The sequence below is a fragment of the Gymnoscopelus microlampas genome (assembly GCF_963454915.1).
Source record: "Gymnoscopelus microlampas genome assembly, chromosome: 14".
Classification (NCBI taxonomy): domain Eukaryota; kingdom Metazoa; phylum Chordata; class Actinopteri; order Myctophiformes; family Myctophidae; genus Gymnoscopelus; species Gymnoscopelus microlampas.
In genome coordinates, this window is record NC_139951.1 from 31,486,662 (window position 1) to 31,513,188 (window position 26,527).

The window sequence follows — 26,527 nt, forward strand, 5'->3', positions numbered from 1 at the left end:
TCTGCATATTTTACCTTCCTCCTCTTAACGGCCTGTGGGTGGTTCTGTCCATCCGTGGCCTTGCCCAGCAAGTCTGGGAACACCAGAGGCTTGAGCGAGCGGGAGCGCGGGGTTCTGGGATACCGGAAGGGGTCCATCATCCGGAATTCCCGTCCGTAGCGCACAGAGCAGAGGGAGCGTGAACGAAGGCGGCCAGACGAGTGCAGGCTGTTAACGCCGATCATGGTAGGAGAGGATTCTACAGTACGTAGACACAACAGAAGTATGCTCTATCTCTTTGGACTATTATTGGACACTCACTTCATTCACAGTCCACCAAAGATACAGCCTCAGTGTTTTCACTTCCTGCAAATGTTGTGCAGTGGTGTAAAATGACCACAACAAAAATGCTGCTTTATCCAATAAGAAAAATTGTGTGGCAAAAAGGCAGTTAATCTAACTTGGGTGCTCTCCAATGGCTGACACTCTTCCCCACACAGTTCCCAGGTCATAGTTAAGAGAAGCTTCAGCGTTGAAGTGGTTGACCAGCAGACAGCAATGGGAGTGCTCGTACTGTCACAGAAAACAGCTGTTGAGTGACTGTTGAGTTACCAGGAAATCATCTGTCCAGCCAGTCAACCAGTTGGTCAGTCAGTGGTGCCACAGGACTGTCAGCAGGCAACAAACCTGCACTGACCCTCCTGAATGTCCCGATCAACACCCTCCGGGCATCAGCACCAGAGTGCACACTCGCCTCTGAATAATTGATCTGACGGACATGTATTATACATGCGCAGAAATGACGGCCACTGCTTCACTGAGACTCGACGTCACGGCGTTGCTGATTTAGGCTGTTGTTTTTCGGGCTCTCTTCCGTGAGTCAATCAATGCTGTTGGTGGTGATTATTTCCTCTCTGTTTCAGGTTAAATCCAGAGGCTTCTTCTTCCAGTGTGAAGGCACAGGTGTTCTATAGACCTACACTCTAAAGACATGGGCTCTGAAAACGGCACTTCCTGCTTTCAGCACTTCCTTCCTTGTTGTTAGTGAAGTGGTCAGGCGTTTCTCTCTCTGCCCTCAGTTACTCCTGAGGTGGCACCTTTCCAGCTGGCAACTTTTTTTGTGATAACCAGTGGCTACACAGAGATGTAAAGCATACACACACACAGGGACACGGGCTGACAGCAAGCTCACAGATGATAACCTGTACTTGCAGAGAGGTGTAAACAGACGTCCGACGTGAGCCAGTTGGGTGCAGAGGGCGGAAATTAGGATCCACAAAAAGGCACTGGCCAATTCAAGGCTCTTTGGCATGAGCCCAAAAACCACATGAACACACGCAGTGGGGGGACAGATAGTGAGAGAGAGAGAGAGAAAGAGAGAAAATTGAAGGAGGGATGACCAGTTTGCTACTTAGGGAGCAGGGACTCCAAAGAGTACTCTCACATCACTAGCCGTTGCTATAAACAAAATTAATTCGTCACAAACGCAGAAATGAAGAGAAGCCCAGCAAGCATTTGCGGGTGGCGGGGAGATAAATGAACGAGCACAGTCAGCACACAACACAGGTGTCGAGGTTAAGAAGCTGGAATTCAGTCTGGCTCAACAAAGAGCAACCAGCAATCCTGTTGCTTCTGCTTTTAAAATGGATACCAGTCAGTCAGTCAGTCAGTCAGTCAGTCAGTCAGTCAGTCAGTCAGTCAGTCAGTCACAGTGATGATGGCTGTCAGATCACCACTTCTTCTTTACAGAAATAAGTCCATCACTTCTTCCTGCTGTCCTCTGTCTAAGTGGACCGGTCCCTCGTCAACGTTTAGTCCTTCTTCTTCTCCCCCCGCCCGTACCCACTGAGGTGTACTTCTTTCAGTAGCTCTCCACCGGCGCTTCTCTTGATCATCCCTTTTCACCGGTTTTAAAATCCCTTCCCATTGCACTGCACTGTGGGTGTGGGTGGACGTGAGTGGAGGGATAAAGCCAGTCCCCCGCTGATGTATTTCAAGGCTTGTTTCGTTCTCTTTTCCGCTTGTTCGTTGATGATTTTCTTTGTCCCTCGACCCAGTGCTTTTTCTAGCTTTTCTGTCTGCTGCTGCGGAAAAGGGAAAGGAGAGGAGAGGAGAGAGCAGGCTGGCTGAATTGCAGTGAGAAATGAAGCTGATAGGGACGGTGCTCTCTCTCTCTCTCTCTCTCTCTCTCTCTCTCTCTCGCGCGCTCGCTCACTCCGTCAATGCGTACCTCCCTCCCTCCTTCAGTCACTCGGCAGCGAATCACAGTCTACCAACTGCTTTCACCATGAACACATACATAGACACATGCTGACGTGGACACAAAAGTGTGTGCACACGCACTTGGCCACACACAAACACGCTTTTTAAAATATACTTTGAATGCCAATTAGCATTCAGTGGCTGTCTTCATATTGAGATGGGAGAGCCTATCGTGAGAAGAGCGTGAGATGGGAAGAATCAGCAAGAATGGATGTGTGTGCGTGTATGTAAATTTGTGTACTTTATGCACATGCACACGCAAACACACACAAAACACACACACACACACACACACACACACACACACACACACACACACACACACACACACACACACACACACACACACACACACACACACACACACACACGTACACACACGCGTACACACACGCGTACACACACACACACACACACACACACACACACACAAACACAGACACACACACACACACACACACACTTCAGCACTACTTCATGAACAAAGCAACAACCCGCCAAGGAACGTGACAAACAACTGTGCATTTTGCATTCAGCAGGACTGCTATTCAACTATGAATAAAACATTACAAAAATAAATAAATAAATAAAAAATGCACCAGCATCATTTCTCAAACTAAATTTGCCCTGTTCCTTTGGTCTGCGCTTGAGTGCCACTGATGATTAGGGTTTTTAGCTTTAATGAATTCTTAAGAGCGTATGAGCCACGGCCATTGCTCTTAAAATGAAATTGGACTGTATACCGGTATGCACTGATCACAGTCAGTCAGTGTATACGCTACCTTCGACACTCTTGTATGACAAACACACTGACTCATTTGTATACAATTTCTTATCACTAAACCCAGTGTTCCCTTTACATTCTCTCATCACTGATAGACAACTAATACCTTTTATTTATTAGTGATGATTTTAGTATTGTAGTACTTCAGCATTCTTTTAACTAGGAGTAGTTTTAGATTATAGTAAGCCAGTGGAACGACAATTCGGTCAATTATGCATTTCATGTATTGTTGAATGACAACAAATTGAGTGTATGAAAAGAGAAGAGATAAGATAGAGCACCTGCCACATCCCTGGGTTTAGAAGATGGATGAAGTAGAATTAACCCCCCCTGAGGAGATTTGTCAAACAGAAATATTGACTAAATAATGGGGAACAGGAACGACCCAAAGAAAACCCAAAGTGCTCTGACAGCAGATTTAATGAGAGTGTCACTCACACAGTCCAGAAATTGATGGGCCTGATGGTTTGTGGTCTACAAACCATCAGGCCCATCAATTTATGTTAGCAGCACGGCTATAAGAATGGCTGTGTTGGTCCGTGTTGTCCACCCACCGCCAAAGTGGTGCACAGATGGAGCTGCCATGGTAGGAGGCAACTCCTACCATGTGTCTCCTACCTGCCTACCGTGTCTCCTACCTGCTCCGGTAGGAGACACAAAGTGTCAACTTTGAGTCTCCTACTGGAGACATTAGCATCTTTCCGCCGATTATAAAGTTATTGGCTTAGAAATGCGACAAAAACAAAGCAATCTCCATGAATTGAAGGCTTCATGGGGTGTGTAATTGATAGAACATAAGTAATGTTTTGGGTGAACTATCCCTTTAACTATTTTAGTGACTCCATGACCTATACTCTAGCACCAGCCTCAGGCCAAAGGTATCAACTTTTCACACAAGATATCTCATAATAGGCAGATTTCAGGAAGCAGCCTGCTGATTTTGGTGACCCCATGGCTTTTCCCCCTTCAGCTTTCCAGTTGGGGGTATGGTGCAGCATTGACTCTAGGCTTTTGAAATCTAAAGGCCTGATTGTACTTGCCGCATATGAAGTTCTATCAATTTGGTGTTGGCCGACATGCATGCATTCCACACATGTGCACTACACTACGCTACGCTATACTACACTTATCACTAGCAGTGTAGCCTGTGAGACAGGCCTGCCTGCACACACTTCCATCTCTTCTAACAGTAACAGCAAGCCCATTGGTTTGTCTTTACAGGCTTTTAATGACAAATTAATAATAAAGATGCGGGTAGTGACAAGTCTCCTCACACAACCTCTCTTCAAATGTACGTACGTGCAGTCATAACATCTCAGAGGCACACAGACGTCTGTGCAGACATGAGCTGGTGATGACAATTACGTCATATGAGGCTAACATACACAGACGTAGCAAGGGGATTCAGCTTCAGCATGAAGTGAATCATTCGCAAACGCACCTGGGCACCTTGCCCGTACATATAATTTCAGATTCTGTACAGTAGGCCTATTCTAGTAGGCTGTTCTATTTTGTGGGGGGGTTTTATGTCTAGGAAAATATATATAAAATAATCTTTGTGACTTATTAATGATGCCGTTTTGTTTAGCTAACATGTATTCCAATTATTCAAGTAAGTTTGATTTTGGGGGTAGGCCCTGTTCAGCAGGTAGATGATTGCGTCCTCAACCCCCATGTCCGCCTGGTACACAAACTGGAGGGGGTCAATGTGGTCACTCACCAGAGTACTTAACAGTACTTAACTAAATTAACTGATCTCCAACTGAGAAGGTTGGAAAACAAGTTATTTCCAAAGAGTGACACGGCTATATAACAAGTAGAAATTAGCCAAGAGGTTCAGTAGCAGACAGTGCTGAAGATAAGAAAGCCCTGTCACTGGATTCAATCACTTTCAGTCTGTCTTTATCAGTCAGTCTCTACTGTATATTCCCCTCCCTTCCTCACACTTTCCAGAAGTCACGCTTCTTCCCTCTTTAAAGAGAAAGGGTTTAAAATAAACTCCCTCTCTTCGGGATTCTGTCTGTCTTTCTTTCCATCTCTTTCTCTTTCCCTCTCCCAGTCTCTGAGTAAGGCTCCCCAGGCCAGCTACGTGTTTGCGTTCTTGTCTTTCTCTCGCTCTCTCCTTCCCTCATGTTACGCACTGAGACAGCTTGGGGAGCAAGGGGAGCACAGGTCTCTGTTGACCTCAGCATCCACACCCTTCTCCACTCTGTCTGTCTGTCTCCTCTCTCTGTTTAGATCCTTCTCTCTGTCTCTACATATGGGAGTTTATTTTTAATTAATATGTGAAATAACGTTTTCATGATTTGCTCTGGTCTTTGCACATAGTAAAAGTATGCTTTATTGTGCTCAGTGTTATTATTTTAGAGACAAAAGTGCTTTAGTGTAGTGAAGTGTAGCGTAGTGTGTCTCTACCCCCCCCCCCCTCACTCTCTCTCTCCTTTTTCAGGCATGACCTGGTTGTCTGTGCCCAGACAGGCTGGTGAGTGCTGGCACCACACATATCAGCACGGAGCCGGCTATGCTCTAGGGCCAACATTTTTTTGACATGTTTGTGGTCGGACTTGGTCAACATCGGGGACAAACGCAAAAGCTCACGTATTCTCCTCCATTTCACAAAAGTGAATGAATTGACTAAAATCCTCCATCTTTCCTCCCAGTGCGCCAGCCCATCCCTCAGCACAACCAATAACATCAATACGCTTAATTACTGTTTGGGGGTGTGGCTCACATGTGTGATTGAGCTGTACTACATTTTCATTTCAGCAGAATTTGTTCTCTTGGTGTCATGTGGGCTGGTAACCTACTTCAGCGCATCATTAGCTTACACTTCAAGCTGTGCAAGAAGCAGAGAGAGAGAGAGAGAGAGAGAGAGAGAGAGAGAGAGAGAGAGAGAGAGAGAGAGAGAGAGCGAGAGAGAGAGCATGACAATGAGGTTTGCAGCAATTCACCAGCTTGGGCCAAAAATTCAAATGATATGGGATACTGAGATAACAATAGCAGCAGCTTCTATGTTTTTATTCAAAATGACAAGGGGGAGAAGAAATGTTGCACTTTTCTCATACTGTAGGCTTAAAAGCTGGCTTGCGCTGTTACCACAAAAATGACAATATTCTGTCCAAATAGTGTATTATTAGTAACATAACTTATGCCATTTTCCAGATGCTCTTATCCAAAATGTTTTACAGTATAATGACTACATTTTTTTTTTTTGTTATCAAAGTTGGCCTCTATACATGGCAGTGTCAACGTCAAACTCTACACATTGATTTATACAGGATCCTTAACACAACTATAAACACACTCAGCCTGAATACTGAATAAGCCTGTTTATCCAAGCCTCACTCCGACTCTGTTTGTTCGACCTTACCAGTCAAACATACCGAGTATATTGTTTTAGCAGCTAGGTTCACACACGTAAATCAAAAACTGTGTATTGAAAACATTATGGCTCCCTGCTGAAGGTGATGCGACAGGACAGTATTGAAGCAGCATCAGATAGTCAAGTGTTTGTTTCTAATGAATCTTAGAAGATTATTATTTTCTAACAACGCTTTTGAATATCATCGCCTTAGGGTGGAAACCTTGTATGTCCAAAACTGTTACTTTTCAGGAAATGGAAAATTAACATGTGTTCCAATTGGATCCAATATAGTTATTATTTAGTCACAAGGTCTTGTTTTCTTTTGCAAATAGCAAATCTTCTTATTTCTGATTATGATTTGCATTGATTAAACATTTTATGTATTATGTTTCAGTCATCTGAACATTTCACTTTCCCGGACAAACTTAATTCCCATGGGGTTTGGATAAACCAGGTTATTCTGTACAGTCTGTGCAGCAGTCTGCACAGAATTTCACCCACTTTTTTAGACCTGTAAACCTGTGATGAGAGAATAAAGTTGAAGCAGTCTGTGTCACTTAAAGTTATTGTGTGTAACTTTCAATCAAACAAAAGTTATTTTTCACTGTTAGCAGCACGGCTATAAGAATGGCTTATTATACTGGTATATTTTTCCACGTTTCTGACTTTGTCCAAAACATCTTCAGGTGCTAGGACGCTACAGCATTCCTTTTTCAGCGTGACTTCCATATTGACAAACACAAATAACAACGGAGCCACAAGGGGTGTCGCTAAAGCATACTACTGAAATGCGTGTTACACAGTATGACTTAAACCGTATGGAACAAGGCAGGGGCTTCTTTTGTTATTAGCTGCAAGACCAGTGCAATTAACTGTCAGGCCAGCTGTGGTCCTTTCATACCGTAGCTGTCGGGAAAGAAACTTTGTATCTTTATATTTAAACTTTTTATGTTTTTTTCCTAAATTAATACCTTAATTACTTCATCAAACAAAAGTGTCACAAAAAGTAGCAAAAATAGCAGATCCACAAGCTCACAACGCAGCTTGTAGATCAGCTATTTTGCTATTTTCTATGTTGAAAGTGAAATTCAAACTGGTTCAAGTCTGTCTGTGGGTTTTCTAAATATTGAACCAATGAAAAGTGACTAAATAATGACTACACTGGATCCATTGGAACACAGGTTCTTTTGACAATTTCCTGAAAAGTAACGGTTTTGGACGTACACGGTTTTCTGCCCGACAGCAACGGCGTTCCATTTCTGCGAGGGGAAAAGTGAAGCCCACTCAGCCTGGAACAGTTCTGCTGAGTGATAGCACGGGTAACTAGGGGAAGAAATGGCCCCAGTAGTGTACATAGTTGATGACCTCATTATGAAAAGCTAGAATGGGAACACACTGATTGTGGCAAACACACTACAGCTCTAGATGGGCACATTAATATTATGTGTACTTACAGTAATGTTGTTTGTTACCATCGTACTTCGTACTTCATAAATGTAATAGTTTATATGGATTATTTATGAATGTTAAATAAGTCGGGAGTAGGAGTAATTACATTTTGCTTCTTCCTACTCCTTTTTGAACATGTTGGGGATGATAAATGATCGCATTTTAAATGTTTTTGTTTACTTCATTTTTCATTTGATAGTGTGGCTTTCATTGTTATTGTTATTTCTTGTTTTATTTGACCTGCAAGTTCAAAATAAAGTTTATCAAATCAAAATCAAATCAAAATGCCAAACTCACATGAAACACAGCTTTACCAATAATTTTATGTGGGAAGCATAATTCATGTACATGTTTTTATGGTAGAGTAAACCTCTATGACATTGATTTTACAGGCTACATTGTTAGCTCATAGCAAGTCGTGTGAACAGGATGAGTGAACACAGGTGACCTTATTTGATGACCTTATTTGAAACGCAAATCTACAGCTGTGGTCATAATGTAATGTGCAGATAAAAAGGCAGTCGCTGAAAATGTTATACAGCAAGCAGGCTACATGTCTACATGTACATGACTCTATTACTGTAAAACACACGGCCATAAATCATCAGATTACAGTAAAGGCGAACAAGCATTTGAGAACTTAAGGTGGCATGAAGAACATGGGCAGGGTGGCATGGTGTGTTGCAAAGCACAGCTCCATAGTAGCTCTGCACACCCTATTCCAGAGATTACTGCATGCTAAGTCCTTCTATTGTGGTGGTAATGGGAACAATATCAGTGGGTTTAATCATATGAAGTTATTCTGGAGAGAGAGAGAAAGAGAGAGAGAGAGAGAGAGAGAGAGAGAAGAGAGAGAGAGAGAGAGAGAGAGAGAGAGAGAGAGAGAGAGAGAGAGAGAGAGAGAGAGAGAGAGAATAGATTAAGTAAGATTGAATAATCGAAAAGAAAAAGAGAAAGGCATGGAGATGAGGAAAAGAAGGAATATTTGACAGAGGGAGAGGCAGAGGTAATGAGACAGAGGGAAATAAATAAGAAGATTAAGTAATGAGGGACTAAATGAAGAAGAGAGAGAGAGAGAGAGGGGGGGAGGGAGAGAGACACATTTGAAGAAAGAGAGACAAGAGAGAGAGGCAAAGCGAAGTACCATGGGGATGCCAAGTCACACTCATTACTTTCCAGACTGCCAGGCAGCTGATTTGTGTTTTAGCTTGAGGGTTCAGCAGCACTCCTCCTGTGTTCACTGTCCCTCCGAGTCAAGCTGCAACATATGGCAAAGGCTTAAATAACCCAAAAGAATCACCCCGCACTAGTGTGCTCCAGCATCAGAGCAGTCCGTATACAGTTCGGAATGAACGCATACTGTACGTAGACCACATCAACATGATCAAATCAAGAATCCAGAGGGATTATTTGTCACTACTCATAAGCGTACAAGCAGCGGAATGCTAGTGTAGCGAGGTCTGCAAGACTGTGCCAACAGCAACACAACGACACAGCAACACAACGACAACAACAATGACAATAATACTGGATATGATATGATAATAGAAATATTCAATATAATATTAAAAGGGGTAAGAAAGATAAAGCCCCATGAGGAATTTCTTTAGCAGCAGTGTGTGTTGGGGTTGGGGACAGCTTAGTGTCTAGATGAATAGAACGTGCAATAAGGCATAGCCGTGTATACAGATATATTTGTACATTGTGTATCAGTTTGAGCATTCTATACAACATTAACTACAGTTTTGAATGCAATGTGTTGTATTTCGTTTTTTATTTTTGTTCTTATCCTTTTGTTTATTGTCCACGTCCTTGGGCCAGGGCTCTATATTATGTACTTTCAAATAATATATTATGCCTGTAACATATGTAGACACAGTACTGTATATACAGTACTGTACTACAGTATACAGACGGGTGACACATTAAACAAGTAAGTTATTGTAAGGTGGGGGGTCCCTGGAACAACATATTTTGAGATGGGGGTCCGCGGCCAAATACATATAATTTTGGGGGTCCTTGAAAAAGTTTGAGCAACACTGATATTATAGCAACATAAGTGCTTTTGGTGTGTGTAGGCCTAAAGTATGTATGTATATATTATACAGTATAACGTCGGTGTCCAGCCAGGACCAGCTAACTCCATTTTCAGTTTTTTTTTTCATAAATCAAGGCTATTGAACACCCTTTAGGTCTGTGTAAAATATCAAAACATTTGAACCAATGAAAAGTATTAAAAAGCGCCTCTGACGAAAACTCCCAACTCCATTGGATCCTCAAACTGTCCGTCAAAAACAAACAACTCCCCCCTCTCCTCTACAGCGCTGCTTTTCAACAGCATGAGTAGAGCGCGTTGCACAGTGAACGAGGAGGAGGACCACGTAAACAAGCTCCCCGTAGTCTGTTAAAACTATGCAGTGTACCTGTTTATCAAACTTAGCACTGACGCTAATGTTATGAAAACAAGTAATTATATTTCTAAAATCTATTAAGTGTTTAATGAGGAGAGCAATGCGACAAGAAGAAAGGCGTTCATAGCATTTCTGTCGCGCTATTCTACTACCTCTTTGCAGAAGTTATTGTAATATTTAAAGTCCTGTTTATTATTGTAGGCCTATATAATAAGTGGCATGAAGCATCAGGGCATTAATTCACACGTTGTTGTGATGCATTGTGAGCTTGGAGATCCATTGTTAGCTTTTGAGAATTTGTACCCTTTTGAAACCTCTCCCTCAGCAGCGAGTGGAGCTACTGTTGTTTGGACACCTAACTTTGAGATTTCTTGCAAATGTAAAGTGCGTTATAAATAAAATCCATTATTATTATTATTATTATTACCTAACTCCACTTCAGCTTGATTTCTGCTCGTCTGAAACTGCTAACTCCACTTGCGCTGGGTAAAGTGTTGATTTACCCGCGATTTGGTTAAAGTGTTGATAATATAATGACACATGCAAGTATCTGACAATATATAAAGTCACTATACCAACTTTGATGAGGCAGTATTGCTTTGTTTTAAAAATATAAGGTTTTCTTCATTTCCTGAAAAACGTATATTTTGTTTTTGCGTTTCCTGAACAATGAGCGTTTTGGAGTTAGCAGTTTCTGGCTGGACAGCAGAGATATACACGAACCGCTGCAGATAATGAAACACTTTGAACCTCATGAAAGACCACACTGGTCGGGAGTCGTGTCAGGAAGGTTTGTGAAGAGCCATAGAATAAATGTAAACTTTTGTCTATAGTAAAACCCACAGACAGAATTAACCACTTTCACTTTCAAAATGTTAGAACGTTGAATGTTTCAAAAATAGAACAATTAGTAGATCTACAAGCTCACAGCACATTGTGATACAGTACAACAATGTAGAGCAAAGTACGACAAAGTAGGGCATTCATTTACAAAAAATATTATATATAAAAACTAAAGTTGAAATATGGAGATGCAAGGTTTCTGCCTGACAGCGACGACATGCTTGTTTGTGTCAGATCAGGTCTGAGCAATAAATTGTTTCAGCATTGACACAGCAATGTCTGTAACAAATAAAAAAAATGGCAAAGAATGCAATGTAAGGCAAACTGGGACCATCAGTCACACCATGTTAAAACTAATTTAGCCTGACAGAAAAACAAAAAATAGGAAGATTCTCATTTTTAATGACTAATCCTGAAGAAAACGGTCTAGACCATCTGATGAATATACAATTTATTGTGATAATGGTACTGTCAGAGCCGAGGCTCCTAGAAAGGGTTCTGTATGTGTGTGCATGCACGCACACATGTGTGTGTCTGTGTGTGGGTGTGTCTGTGTGTGTGTGTGTGTGTGTGTGTGTGTGTGTGTGTGTGTGTGTGTGTGTGTGTGTGTGTGTGTGTGTGTGTGTGTGTGTGTCTGTCTGTCTTGTCAGGCTCATGCTAACACACTTAACGAACCAGAGGAAAACACACATGGAAATGGGAAAGAAGGAAAATGAGCAGAGGAAATGATGGAATGGAAGAAATAGCGTGAATCATTTGGTAGCAGGAAATGAGTGATTAGACAGGAGAGAAAGACAGGGGGATGAAGAGAGAGGCATCGAGAGGAGATACAAGGAAATGAGAGGAGAGCTACTCGGAGTGGGTGGAGGTGAGAGAGGCTTCGCAGTGTGACAAAGATAAAGGTGCAGCGAGAGAACGAGAAAGGTAAGAGAGAGAGAGAGAGAGAGAGAGAGAGAGAGAGAGAGAGAGAGAGAGAGCTGAACAGTCGAGACAAGAGAAGGATCAAGTGGGAGTGGGCAGGCAGAACATTTAGAGAGTTGGAGAATAGAAAGACAGTGGCTTGAGGGTGAAAAAAGAGAATGGACAATCTGCAACAGAAAGAGTACAGAGTGGGAGTTGGTGGAAAGCATATTTTTAAAAACTGCTCCAAGATCTATAAAATACATGAATAAAACAGCTACCCCGGGTCAATGGACCTATTTATTTCTCTCTCTGTCCCTCCTTCAATCTCTGTTTCTCTCTCACTCTCATGCTCACTCTCACTCTCTCTCAGCTTATAGCCATACAGAGCCATGAAATGCAGGCTGATGCGATCCGGATCTTAATAGCGACCAAAGTCTTTCATTTGAGAATTAATTCTGTTCTGCAGAAGGACGGACACTGGCCCATAGCTCCCTGCATGCATTATAGATACCCCATTAACACTTGTTGACTTGTGTTCTGGGGCGATGCGTGCACATAAAACTAATCAACGGCATCATCGTTAAGAGTGCGTCAACAAGCCAGGCAACCCCCGCTGATTGGGTTATTTCCGCAAGTCGTTCGCCTCTGGGCCTCGCAACCTCGAATGTCTGATGGCCCCAGATCTATTCTAAGCGAACTCAACAGGGTTAAGCTAATAGCCCATGCTGATAGCCTAATCTAATAGCGTTGCGGCCGAGCAACAGAGAGCCCGAGGGGGAGTTGCGTCTCCTTCCTCTTGTCTCCAGACAACACAACAATTAGTCTCCCACCCTTGCCTTCGCCGAAGTGAAACCAGGAAGTGGCAGACCTAAGCAGGCCTCTGATTGGAGGCCCCTGGAGACAAGGTGTGTGTGTGTGCCAGCTGGCGCTGAGCGTGAGCCAAGCCACTGTGTGCTCAAACACTGATGCAAGGGACAATGCGGTGCTGGAACACAAGCAGCTGATTGTCTCTTTTAACAGAGGTGTGAGGTGTGTGTGTGTGTGTGTGTGTGTGTGTGTGTGTGTGTGTGTGTGTGTGTGTGTGTGTGTGTGTGTGTGTGTGTGTGTGTGTGTGTGTGTGTGTGTATGCGCGCACGTGCGTGTTTGTGTTTATGCACAATTCAACACCGCTTAGGTAAATATTCCCACCTGATATAGAAATGAAATGAAATGTGCGTGCGTGCGTGCGTGCGTGCATATGTGTGTGCAGTGTACAGTATATAAAGTATGTGACTCACTTTGAGCTGATCTCTGGGAAAATCCTGGCCATCATTTAGTCCTTCCAGGTTCCCAATGAACTGTGTGCATGACATCCTCTTGCCGATGTTCTGAAAAGAACACAAAGGACTCAACTCATCTAATATCTCATACCGTCATTAACCAAATGCAAACAAATTGGCCCTTACGGGTCTATTTGGTTCCCTTTGATCAGTTACATTAACACTAAGGATTCACATACAGTACAGTACCTGAGGAAGTTAGACTTGCTTTTTTTTTGTCTTTTTCATCTCTTCTTAGCTCATATTTTTTAACATCTCTCTGTGTGTGTGTGTGTGTGTGTGTGTGTGTGTGTGTGTGTGTGTGTGTGTGTGTGTGTGTGTGTGTGTGCGTGTGCGTGTGTGTGTGTTTTACTGTTTTATTACGGGGCCAGAGCTCAGCTCTGGACCTGTTTTGTTATTGGCAGTATTCTGTCACTTCTTCTTCTGCCACTTTTCGCAGTTCTGGCTGAACCGTGCAGTCGCTTTTTACGAAACTCGGCCATATGGTAGATGGTCATGAAAAACTATCAAGAAATAATTCTCACAATCTTTCGTCCAAAGGTGGCGCTATAGCACTCAATTGAAAATGGCAACTTTGAACAGGTACAACTCATGCCCTGTTTGACCTACAGCCATGAAACTTGGATACACATATGCGTCTCCTCATGCAGAACAACTTTCACCCTCTGACTTTTGACCTCTGACCTTTAGATCTCCCACCATTTTGAATTATATGAAAAACAGTCATTGGCTCCTAACTTCTGCATTTTTTCACTTATGGAAAATCCGTTGGAAATTTTTGTAGGCAGAGGTCCAAAGTTGAAGTGTTAAACGTTTCGTGCAGATTGCTCAAAAATCCCAGGAGGAGATAGATTTTAACTATTACAGTTTTATGAAAATTATTCATCTGCACCTAAAACATACGTGCAGACTCACATTTCTTTGAAACTTTGCAGAAATGTACAGGGTCATTCCAAATATCACTGAAACCAATCTTACTCCAATTGGCCAAAGGGGGCGCTATAGCAATTCTTTGAAAATGCAAACTTTAAACAGGCTTAAGTCATGCCTCGTTTGGCCGAAAGTGAAACTTGCTTACACTTGTGCCTTGACTCATGAGGAACACATGTATCGCTGACCAGTAAGCTCCGCCCTTAGATTGTCCGCAATTTTGAGCAGTTTGAAAAATACTTGTTTTTGGCAATTCTGGCTTAACCATGCATAACCATTTTTACGAAACTCGGCCATATGGTAGATGCACATGAAAAACTATCAAGAAATAATTCTCACACTCATTCGTCAAAGGGTGGCGCTATAGCACTCAATTGAAAGTGGCAACTTTGAACAGGTACAACTCATGCCCTGTTTGACCTACAACCATGAAACTTTGATACACACATGCGTCTCTTCATGCCCGACAACTTTCGTGGTCTGACTTTTGACCTCTGACCTTTAGATCGCCCACCATTTTGAATTATATGAAAAACAGCCATTGGCTCATAACTTCTGCATTTTTTCACTTATGGAAAATCCGCCGCTTTTGTTTTGTCGGCAAAGGTCCTAAGTTCATGTGTAAAATGTTTCGTGCAGATTACTCAAAAATCCCAGGAGGAAATAGATTTTAACTATTGCAGTTTTATGAAAATTATTCATCTGCCCCTAACACCTACATGCAAGACTCACATTTCTTTGAAACGTTGCAGTAATGTAGAGAGTCATTCCAAATATCACTGAAACCAATCTCACTCCAATTGGCCAAAGGGGGGCGCTATAGCAATTTTTTGAAAATGCAAACTTTAAACAGGCAAAAGTCATGCCTCGTTTGGCCGAAAGTCGTGAAACTTGCTTACACTTGTGCCTTGACTCATAAGGAACACATCTATCGCTTTGACCAGTAAGCTCCGCCCTTAGATTGTCCGCAATTTTGAGCAGTTTGAAAAACACTTAAACCCAGGATTTTTCAGCTATTTGCGTGAAACTGTATCATCTGTGTGGTCTCGTTTTTCACAGTTCCTTGTCTGTTGGTCCAATGGCGTCTCCCTTAAATGAGTGCCTCACAATCTCAAGGTCGCCAGTTCAAGCCTCACTTGATGCAGACTTCATTTAAGTTGAATTGCAAACAACATGACTGTATCAATGAATACATGTGCAAATGGTAAAGATAACCTGAAATGCTTATTTGAGAGTACGCTTTTTCAATGTATGACATACTTCATTCTGAAAATAGCCGATCTACAATCTCAAAACTTTTCAGATAGCAACGTGTTTCTGAGCTTGTAGATCAGCTGCTTTCACTGTTTTCGTTTGCGAGGAGACATACAATTTCTCTATTGGTAAATGGTTTGTGAACGAGTGATCTTAGTGTTGGCTTGGTTCATGACAGAAGGCAAGAGTTTATGATCTTCAACAGACATCATCAGCCTCTCTCTCTCTCTCTCTCCAGTTTCCACGTCTCTCTCTCTCTCTCCAGTTTCCATCTCTCTCTCTCTCTCTCTCTCTCTCTCTCTCTCTCTCTCTCTCTTTCTCTCTCTCTCTCTCTCTCTCTCTCTCTCTCTCTCTCTCTCTCTCTCTCTCTCTCTCTCTCTCTCCAGTTTCCATCTCTCTCTCTCTCTCTCTCTCTCTCTCTCTGTCTCTTTCCCTCCCTCTCTCCAGTTTCCATCTCTCTCTCTCTCTCTCTCTCTCTCTCTCTCTCTCTCTCTCTCTCTCTCTCTCTCTCTCTCTCTCTCTCTCTCTCTCTCTCTCTGTCTCTTTCCCTCCCTCTCTCTCCAGTTTCCATCTCTCTCTCTCTCTCTCTCTCTCTCTCTCTCCAGTTTCCACGTCTCTCTCTCTCTCTCCAGTTTCCATCTCTCTCTCTCTCTCTCTCTCTCTCTCTCTCTCTCTCTCTCTTTCTCTCTCTCTCTCTCTCTCTCTCTCTCTCTCTCTCTCTCTCTCTCTCTCTCTCTCTCTCTCTCTCTCTCTCTCTCCAGTTTCCATCTCTCTCTCTCTCTCTCTCTCTCTCTCTCTCTCTCTGTCTCTTTCCCTCCCTCTCTCCAGTTTCCATCTCTCTCTCTCTCTCTCTCTCTCTCTCTCTCTCTCTCTCTCTCTCTCTCTCTCTCTCTGTCTCTTTCCCTCCCTCTCTCTCCAGTTTCCATGTCTGTCTTTCTCTCTCTCACTGGCCCCGTATTATCGCTGCTTGCAGCTATATTTATTATTATTATTTTTACTATTTGACCTTTAAGCGTCTTCTTTTTAGCTTGTTTTTATCCTTTTTGTTATCTCTCTGTAAAGCAGCTTTATAAACCATGGTTTTGAAAGTGCTATACAAATAATATGATTATTATAATAATGTCATTATTATAATGAGTCATACAATAATGACGAATGACAGCAGCAGCCATGATGAAGGTGCCCATGACAATAAGTCATGTAGCATCTATCAGCCACAACAATCACTGCAATAATTGATAGTAATGGAGATGACAATGACGACAATCACAAAACCCTTCCCCAGAATCATGAGTGATGATGATGATGATGATGATAACAGTGGCCATGATGAAGATAAGAGACGCATCGTCCGGGGCCATTCTTTGAATCCTTCCCAATTTTGCCCTTGAGAGCAGGTCTCTCATCTGCAGGCCTGCGTTATCTCACAAAGCAGTGGTGGATGGCCTAGATTTACCAAGGGGAGGCTTTGAATGTAACAGTAGCGGATTTATGAGGGTGAACAGAGAGAGCCAGGCTGGCAGACCTGAAGCCTCCTCCCACATGAGCTGAAGGATAACTCTGGGTCTTATGTTTCCCCTAAAGCAGTGTTTCCCAAACATTTGTCATTTTTATGTCTTATTATCTTCTTCTTCTTTTTTTAAACCTCTTTTTTTTTTACTTACTCCTTTTGTTGTTATTATTATTATTATGTTACAAAAAAGGTTGATTTAAAGAAAATGTTTGTAACATTGTGCTACTTATACATTCATATATATGTGCTACTTATACATTTATATATATATATATATATATATATATATATATATATATATATATATATATATATATATATATATATATATATATATATATATATATATATATATATATATATATATATATATATATATATATATTACTGTAGCCTATATACGCACATTACAGCAAACTCCAAACAAAAACAAAATGGCTGCAATGTGGTTTATTACAAATGCCAGCTTGTACTTACATGACCATGCAGATCAGTGTTCAGCAGCATCAGGGCACAGGTGAGAGTGTGGACTGAATCTAAAGGATGAAATGCAAACCATCTTTAACACGAGATCAGAAAACTACTATCAGAAAAATGTAACACCTTTAAGCGTGTACAAATGTAACCAAGTGGTGGTTACATTTGTACAAACTCAGAGTTACAAATGGATAAATGAACACTGAGGTTTTTATGGTATACTGTCCACCCACTCTGACAAAATAGTACATTCTAGGCTAACCACATTACTAGACATGTGAAAATGTTAACTTGTCAACCATGGCCACTTTTGGCATTGTTGTAATGGCCATGTAAAACAAATGTCCCTTGAGGGTATAAATCACATGATTACCAAATTGATCCATAAAGAAATACGATTAAGGTCATTGGTACTTCTAGGATAATATGACCTTATGTGTAATGTCTTTAAAAAAAATCCTCTGTAGTGTCAGTACATTACAGAGGATGCAGTTATATGTACGCCGGTATTTGTTTTTTTTCTCCTTAATTTTTCACCTTGATTTAGCCGTTGCCAATTGTCCCCATGTGAATAGTCCCTGTCACTGCCAGCCCTTAATGTTGGGGGTCGACACAGTCGCCATCTGCTTCTCGTCACCTGACAGTGAGGGGTTTCACGGGGAGGGTGTAACGTGCGTAGGAAGTTAGGAACACGCTATCCCTCCCAGGTCCGCTCCTTGCTGAACAGGTGCCCTGATCAACCTACGGTATAGCACTAGCGTATCGCTAGTGCTATACTGCTATCGACAGAATTCACCCTCCGTTGCTAGCTTCCCACCCATGAACACGGCCATTTGCGTTAACTGGAACGCCCAGCCAAGCTGGTGATGGGCAGGAACTTTACCCCTGTGCCACCCAGACAAAATCTGTATTTTTATTTTTGTTTTCAGGATGATTATCAAACAGTGGTGGACAAAGTGCACAATCCCATTACTTGAGTCAAAGTATTACCTACTTCTAACTTAATTGGGTGAAACCACCCAATGAGTGCACTGACTTGCTTGTAGGACCACTATGCTACACAAAGCCTATAGAAACAAACGCCTATAAAATCAAAGCATAGAAATAAACTTGAATGGACAAAAAGGAAGGTTATTTTATTTCTATTTATTTAAACACCTCCCCTACACAGACACAAAATAGCATGGCAGTGTTCTGTGTGTGGTTGTAAGCGTAAATGTAGGCTATTAGTCAGACAGTGGAATTGCTGTTGATGCAGATTCCTTAGAAATATAAATAAACCGAAAAATAAAACAATCAACCTACTTTAAAATCCCAGTTACACTTCCAGCTTAACTGCCCAACAACACTGCTTCTAATGTGAGACAAACTCAATAAAGTATTAATTCACAACCAAGCAAAGCCTTGTTAACGCCCACTCACTTTTTAAAGGCAAAAGGAAGTGTACTGTGTTGGGAATGACATCTACAGTACAGTCCATCTCAAATGAGGTAAAACCAAGGGGCAAGGCTTGGATATTTACGATGAGGCCAACACGGAAGCTTATGAATGGCCAGAGTGAGGCACTGTTTTACCCTGCGCCGACCTGCAGTGTCAGAAAGAATTTATTTTAACGCAAGTGAATGGGTTTTTGACAAACTTTAGACTAGATTTTCTTACCGTAATAAAAATTGTCATAAATTCTATATGCTTCCAGTCGCTAGTTTAAAGTCTCCTTTCAATCATCATGATATGCGTTTTGCTAAATTATGGTCCCATTTATTCTAAAATTGACGATAAAGTAGGCTATGCTCTTAGGAGGAGGAGGCCTTAGGAGGGCCATTCCATTCCAGCGTACCGCAAGCGGAGCTAATACCATTAGACGGCCCAATCTAGTGGTATCGGCCCAAGGAACCATCACGCCAGAAGGAAATGTTTGGATCGGGGCGGTGCATCTGATCTGGCGCAGCGCTCAGGTCCTGGACCTGGTGAGACGAAGGAGGAGCCCGGCCAGGAGACAACCCACAGAGCCTAGTCCCTCCACGTGCCAGAGCCTCCCCGAGTCCCGGCAGAGTACTTCCGGAGAAGCGGACTGAGTGGCCCTGTCTTTCCCTATAGGACTGACCGTGGGTGCTACTGGGACGTAAGTCGGGGCTTGATCAACCCTGGCTGGGTCACCTGGGCGAGGGTGTATGTTGTATGTTGCGAGACCCGAAACACCCTATGACCCCAGGCTACAACACTGATGATGCGTCCCAGTTGCATCCATGCGATGTATTTATTTATTATTGCTCCAGGAGGGGCGGGATGATTTGATTGACAACCTACACAACCAATAGCATTCATTCCCAGCCCTGCTCTTGATTGACAAGCTACCCAACCAATAGCATTTTTGGGGGTTGTTTTCCGGTTCGCTGGTCACGTGTCTGGTCTCAACCAATAGCGTTTGAGTTCCGGCGTGGCCAACTGTATATATTAACGATGGAGGAATGCGCATTCCTGAACTATCGGCTTCATTTTCGTTCTGTAGAAAGCAGGGGAGTGGCTTTGTCCATTCCTTTTTTACAGTCTATGGGTAAAACAGATCTCTAGTGGTGAGAATTCTCAGCCTGGTCAAACTATTCAAATTTGAAGAAGTGCTGCTGACTTCAAAGCTATATGCTTAAGTGTAACAAGTAACGGCAACCTTCATAGAAATGTAGTGTAGTCAAAAGTACAATATTTGTGTCTAGTAAAAGTCCAAAATGATTATGAATAAATAAATACTTAAGTAAAGTACAGCAGCCCAGTATTTTGTTACTGTCCACCACTGGTATCAAGTAACACTTTGTTCCCCAATTGATCTATTCTCTTTACTGGCTTATAATGTACCTACCCTCTGATGGGATGACTTTGGGGTTGCAGTGGAGATATCTCCTGGAAAAGTGTGACAGGACTCTCTCCCTCTCCTGAGTCTCCCCCATCAGAGCAAACTGCCTGAGGAAGGTCCTGGAGCAGACATATAGGAACAGCCAGTACACACAGTCTGTGTTAATTTAACTCGAAGAGTGTACGCATACTGTACACTCTTAGTTACAAATGAATCAACTAACCCTGATGATTTGACTATGCACGACCAGGGTTGGGAATATTACTTTCAATGTGACCTTTCGTTTACAATTACACATTTTAGAACCTACGTAACCGTGCTTTACCAGATCTGATCTGAGCGTGAACATGCGTAAGGTTTCAAAAAGGAATTACAAGTAATTCAAAGTAAAGTTTTTATTTTAGCCAACTGTAAGTGATTAAATACACATCTTGTGCTTAGGTAAGTACAGTATAATCCCATTACAAGTAATCATTTGCTTACTAGTATACAGCAGATAGACACACAAATGGAAGGTCATATTTATCCCCAGTCCTCGTCATATAAGTTAGATTCAACAAGTTTGTAAGGGGGCACTTGAGCAAGGCACGTGACCTCAAACAGTAGAACACTGTGGCTGTATTAGGAATATTACAATTGTGAATATGTATTAAAGAGCATGCAAAGACCTTCCCCACATAATTTAAAGTACAAAAATCCCCTATGAGCATTAGTGGGGCAATGAATAAATTGACTGCAATATGTATAATTCCAGATCAAAATGCAAAACCAAGGCTGCCCTCTAGAGAGCAGCATTACCATCTACTGATTATTACACTGATGCTATCAAGATGTCAAGAGAGACAGCAACATCAGTGAGGACAAATCAAGCACCATGCAGTAGCTCTTCTGTTAAGATCTCACTTTGTAACACAATTTGTCTATGTGATGAGAGTATTTAGTACCATCTCTGTAGATCGGAAATATCTACTACAGCCAAAGCAATAATTACTCAAACATTTCACTCCTTTGCCAAAAGACTGATAATAAAAAATAGAAATGGGCCTACAGACAATTGTAACACACTAACAGGTTTACATAAACCTGTTATGAATGTGTGATTGTAACTATGATGTGAAGAGTCAACTGTTGCATAGAAAATGTTAGAATCTGTGTGTGCTGTCCTTCAGTGACTATCAAAAAGCTAACCAAAGAGATCCAGGCTTGTGACCATGTTGTAGGGGAACTTACCGTAGAGCCTGGTCTACAGCTTGGCCTGTGAAGTTAAAGAAACTCGAATATTCTTCTGCCACCGTACGGCTGAACTCATTACTGTAGACAGACAGACAGACAGACAGACAGACAGACAGACAGACAGACAGACAGACAGACAGACAGACTTAATGCAATAATTAATTTATCATGAAACAAAACAAAAACTGACGAGAGCTAAATGTCAAGGTCCAAATGGTCAAACACTGTCTTTCAAAGCTCAGACAGTGGCCCCAATTGAGGCTGTCACTTTGTCAGCTCCAGATACAGACTGGAGGCCAAACAAAAAAACTTTTAGATTCCCAGGTGCATCTGTCACCTTTTAATTCCAAATTCCTTCTCATCATCAGTGCCAGGCAGCCACTGACTGACAGGCTGATCCAGTGAGCTCAGCAGCAGAGGAACGCAGACAAGTCATAGACCATGGCAGAATTTAGATACAATGTAAAGTGACAGGTAGAGGAAATCGCAATGGGCCTCATTCACTAAGGCAGTTGCACACTCCAGTGGAACAGCCAAACTTTGTTCGGTTCAGCAGGGATTTGTTCGGTTCGGCTTTAAACCCAAGGCTTGTTTCCACTCTTACAGTAGTGTTGAAATCTGACAATCAACACACATGGGATTTTTCCTTTCATAGTCCATTGTACTCAAAGCCTACCAAACCCATTTTATGGTCAACATTTCCCATGGACAGGTCTACACTGTCAGAAGAATTACCTCCACCTGCATGTGTTTGGTATTTTAGGGACTCTGTGTGGGAGGAAAAGTGCAGTAGGGGGTGTGTTGTTTACAAAGCAGAGGTGAATGAGGACCGGAATGTGGGCTGTCCGTCGCCCACCTGCTTGGCCCCGGTCTACTGGCATATAGTGAGGTGCACACTCATTCATTGTTATTTTCATGTGTGATTTTGGTCTCCAAAATCACACAAACCTACTTCATACAGTATATTATGTTTGTCTATTTCACTTTGTTATGAATCCAACAAAAACTGTTTTGTTGTATCCAACAAAACTGTTTGATACCAACAAAACTGTTGACGCACAGATAGTAGTGACTATCCTCTATAAAAAGCTTACTGACAGATAGATTATTAGTTAACCCATTTGACCTGAGCAGACCACTAATAGTAGCACCTATAGTAACAGGCTAAACTGAATCTATTTACGGCATTACATTGCTTCACAAACTTAGCAAATAGTGTTCTAACCCGACACCCTGAAGTGATCGCTGCCACCCCTATTGATCTAGAACACATTCTATCTTACAATTTAATTACTGCCAGGTTCTGTTTGGCTCATCGCCGGACATCATTAAACCTTTTTTTAAGGCGCATCTTAAGGTACAACTTAATGTAGTGTTAAAAACAGGGAGCAGACACGTACACAGAAGTGTGGACACTTTACTGCACTTTCATGATCCCCGATGGTCCCTACTAATTTCGGTGACCCCATGGGCTTTCCTCTAAGCGCCACCATTAGGCCGACTTTTCTAATTGCACACAAGATCCATTTGCACAAACAATGTCTCAAAATGTAATCGGTGGATTGACATGAAACTTGCTGAGTGCATTCATGTTCCTGGAGGAGCAACTATTTCAGTGACCCCAAAGCCTTTCCTCTAGCTCCACCCACAGGTCAACTGTTAACTTTGCACACAAGATATCTCCTAATCTAATAGGCAAATTGCAGCATGAACCCCATTGGCTTTGGAGACCTCACGGCCTTTGACCAAAATGTTTGGTTGGGTGTAAGGAGCGGCATGCCCTCGTGGGGCTTTCATAGACTTAATCTGGTTTCTTAATGTTTTGCAGTTAGACAGACAGTCAGTCAGTCCGTCAGTCAGTCAGTCAGTCAATAAGGGGTAATGACATTTCTACGCCATCACTAAGTAAAAAATACTGCTAGAGTAAGGAAAGATATTAGATTAGCAAGGATGAATAAATCTGTAATTAAAAAGAGATAATTAATAAGCCTAACAGCTCAATGACTCCTAATTAATAATCCTAACAGCTCAATAACTTCTAAAGATTGTAACAACAAATAAGTATAGCAATTCCTCACTTCTTGCTGAGATGACGCGCCACGTCTGACTTTCTGAAACCGTCTAGGTTGTAAAGACGCTTGGCCAGGCGTTTGGCAGCTGCCACATCGACACGGTTGCTGCCGTTGGTGAGCGTGTCACTGCTGCCCAGACCCAGCCTTTCGCTCAGGTCCTGATCCAACTCTGAGTCCGTGGCCAGGCGGGCCTTCTCCCTGGAGTGAGACAAGATGTGAAGGGAAAAGGGTTAAGCTTTAAGGGACAAAAGTAGCAGTGAGTGTGCGTCGGGGACAGAGATTAAGGAGACATAACAAATTAATAATCAGGATCCACATGGGAACATCGTGGCTCCCATGTGGAATTTGGACTTCATGTCTGTCATCTATGACGTCAGTCGACATATCTATGACGTATGACTCCATATTTGACCAAGGTTTCAACTCGATCAGAGCCCCTTGACTTCCATTATAAAATTAAAGTTCAATATTTTAAACAGTATAACATATATTATGTGAAATTCGTGGACATACTTCTGTGGCCTACTGGCAGTGTGCACAAGAAATGTGGCACTGATTGGTTTGCGAGATTAACCCTGGAAACACAGACAGACAGACAGTCACACAGATAGACAGACAGACAGTATGTAACCTTTATCTAACCAGGAAAAAATCTGACAGACCCTTTTCTAAAAAGCTAGACTCCCGCAGACAGAGCCACGTCATAAAAAAGGGATGTCTGTGGCACAGAATGGCACAGGGGGAAAAGTTCCTACCCACCACCACGGTTGGTTAGTCCATTAAGACCGGGTACGTATCTGTGTCATTTTAAGATTTCTTTGGCTATTTTCTGAAAAATCGTGGAACATTTGTGCAAATCTTTGAATATATGTATATATGTTTTAAAGCAAACATTTTCAACTCCGATCTGTGATTCTGGGGAGGTCCCTGGAACAACATATTTTGAGATGGGGGTCAAATATATATCACTTTGAGGGTACTTGATATGGAAAACACAGCTGCACACAGACACACACACACCTGCCCTCTGCAGTGCTCTAATTTGAAAGTGACTGGTCTCATTTCTCTGCAAAAGCCATTGAATATGATGGAATATGATTAAAGATTACTGTTCTGCCCCCACATGTTTATTTTCTATGACACCTAGTGGTGAAATGTTGTATTGCATTTAGTGCTTTGCTTTTTGTGTAAGTCCCTTTTGGCCCTCCTGTCTTGCCATAGCTAGCTCAGAGTGTGTGTGTTTCAGACAACACATGCCAAACAATTGAGAGCACAAAAATACAAGCTGCAGCCTCCAAGCTTTCTTCCTTTGTTTTGTGGACTTTGAAGGTCTAATCCTGTAAGTTTACTTTGAAAATAATATGCAAATGTATACTTTGATTTATTATTTGTGCATTTTCAGTTTTAGACTGCTTTACTGTGATTTTCATGTTTACTGTTGGAAGCTAATTACTAGAAGCATAACACTAACAATGTTAGCCTAGATGTCAAGTAGGTCTCTTAACAGGCTACAAATGTTTTCATTTTGTCTTATGCAGTAGATATGTGCAAAATGTATGCTGAATGTAAGTTGTATTTTTTTTGTTTTATGTTCACAGTTTTACAAATATATTGGATCCTTCACTAAAAGGACTAAACTGCACTCCAGTCTCCTGGGTCTGTCTTTTTCATGGATTAATATAATGTTAGCTATCTGCTAAGCTGACAAACAGAAAGCAAGAGCAGAAAAGTAAAAAGGATTAACATTCAGTCTGCTTTCAACGGAAAGTGAGCCATTAACACTGCAGACCAGAAAGGCATCTCATCTTAGATTCAACAATCTATCATGGATGAACAAAAACATAAACCAGACAATCGACAAGCACATTCTGAACACTCCAGTCGTTCCAGTCGCTCTGGCAGCTCTAGCCATGCCTCATCACACAGTTCTGCTGCTATCAGAGCAAGAGCCAAAGCGGAAGCTGCAAGAGTCAAGGCTACTTTTGCTCAAAGACAAGCAGACATGCTAATCCAGCAGGCACGGATTCAAGCTGAAGAATCAAAGAAAAGAGCGGAGTTTGAAGCGGAACAGCAATGTAGAGCAGTTGAATTACAGGCTAACCTTGATGCGCTGAAGGTTCAGGGTGATGCTGAAGCAGCATGCGCAGAGGCTGAAATCTTAGAAGCTTATGAAGGAGAGTGTGGAGAACCTACAAAGCAAAATGTGACAAGATTGGCTTCATACCCCTCACAGCAACGCACTAGTGAATATGTACAACAACATTCTGTAGACCATGGTCAGCAACAACTCCAACACCAGGAGCAAGAACCTGTTTCTTCACCAAAGCACCAGCAGAACATGGACAACGGTGATACGGATAATTGCGGTGACTCGTTCCACTCGTTGCATGAATTGCCAGCTGAACGCCAGAGCAAGCCCAAAGCCTACAGCCAGCCAAACCCTGTGAACCCTTTGAACGTAAGGCGTACCCAGCAGCTCCACTTCGCACCCTCTCAAGGTGCAACCAACTTCACACCTTCTCAAGGTGCAACCAACTTCATGCCCGCTAGATTGCCCTCACATGATCAATCAGGAACGTCAGACTTAGCCAAATACCTTATTCGCAAAGAAATGGTTAGCTCTGGACTCCTGAAGTTTGACGATAGACCAGAGAACTACTGGGCATGGAAGGCTTCCTTTATCAACTCCACTAGTGACTTGAACCTCAGCTCCAGAGAGGAGCTAGATTTACTGTCCAAGTGGCTGGGACCAAAGTCTGCAGAGCTGGCCAAACGAATCCGTTCAGTCCACATCAATGACGCCACAGAAGGGCTCCTAATGGTGTGGAAGAGGCTGGAGGAATGCTACGGATCAGCTGAAATGATTGAAAATGCCTTGTTGATGAG

At 42.3% G+C, this 26,527-nt stretch overlaps 1 protein-coding gene across 2 annotated transcripts in view; it reads right to left on the reverse strand.

The window, feature by feature from the left end:
- Positions 1–26,527, reverse strand: part of LOC311060701 (uncharacterized protein) — a 74,087-nt gene that overhangs the window by 21,738 nt on the left and 25,822 nt on the right. For both annotated transcript variants that reach the window (XM_084078994.1, XM_084078993.1), the window contains exons 6-10: positions 23,648–23,839; positions 21,567–21,647; positions 20,343–20,455; positions 17,489–17,547; positions 13,273–13,362 (exon numbers count right to left, since the gene is read on the reverse strand). In XM_084078994.1, the coding sequence (XP_083935120.1) occupies positions 13,273–13,362; positions 17,489–17,547; positions 20,343–20,455; positions 21,567–21,647; positions 23,648–23,839 (535 nt within the window). The remainder of the gene's footprint in view (positions 1–13,272; positions 13,363–17,488; positions 17,548–20,342; positions 20,456–21,566; positions 21,648–23,647; positions 23,840–26,527) is intronic.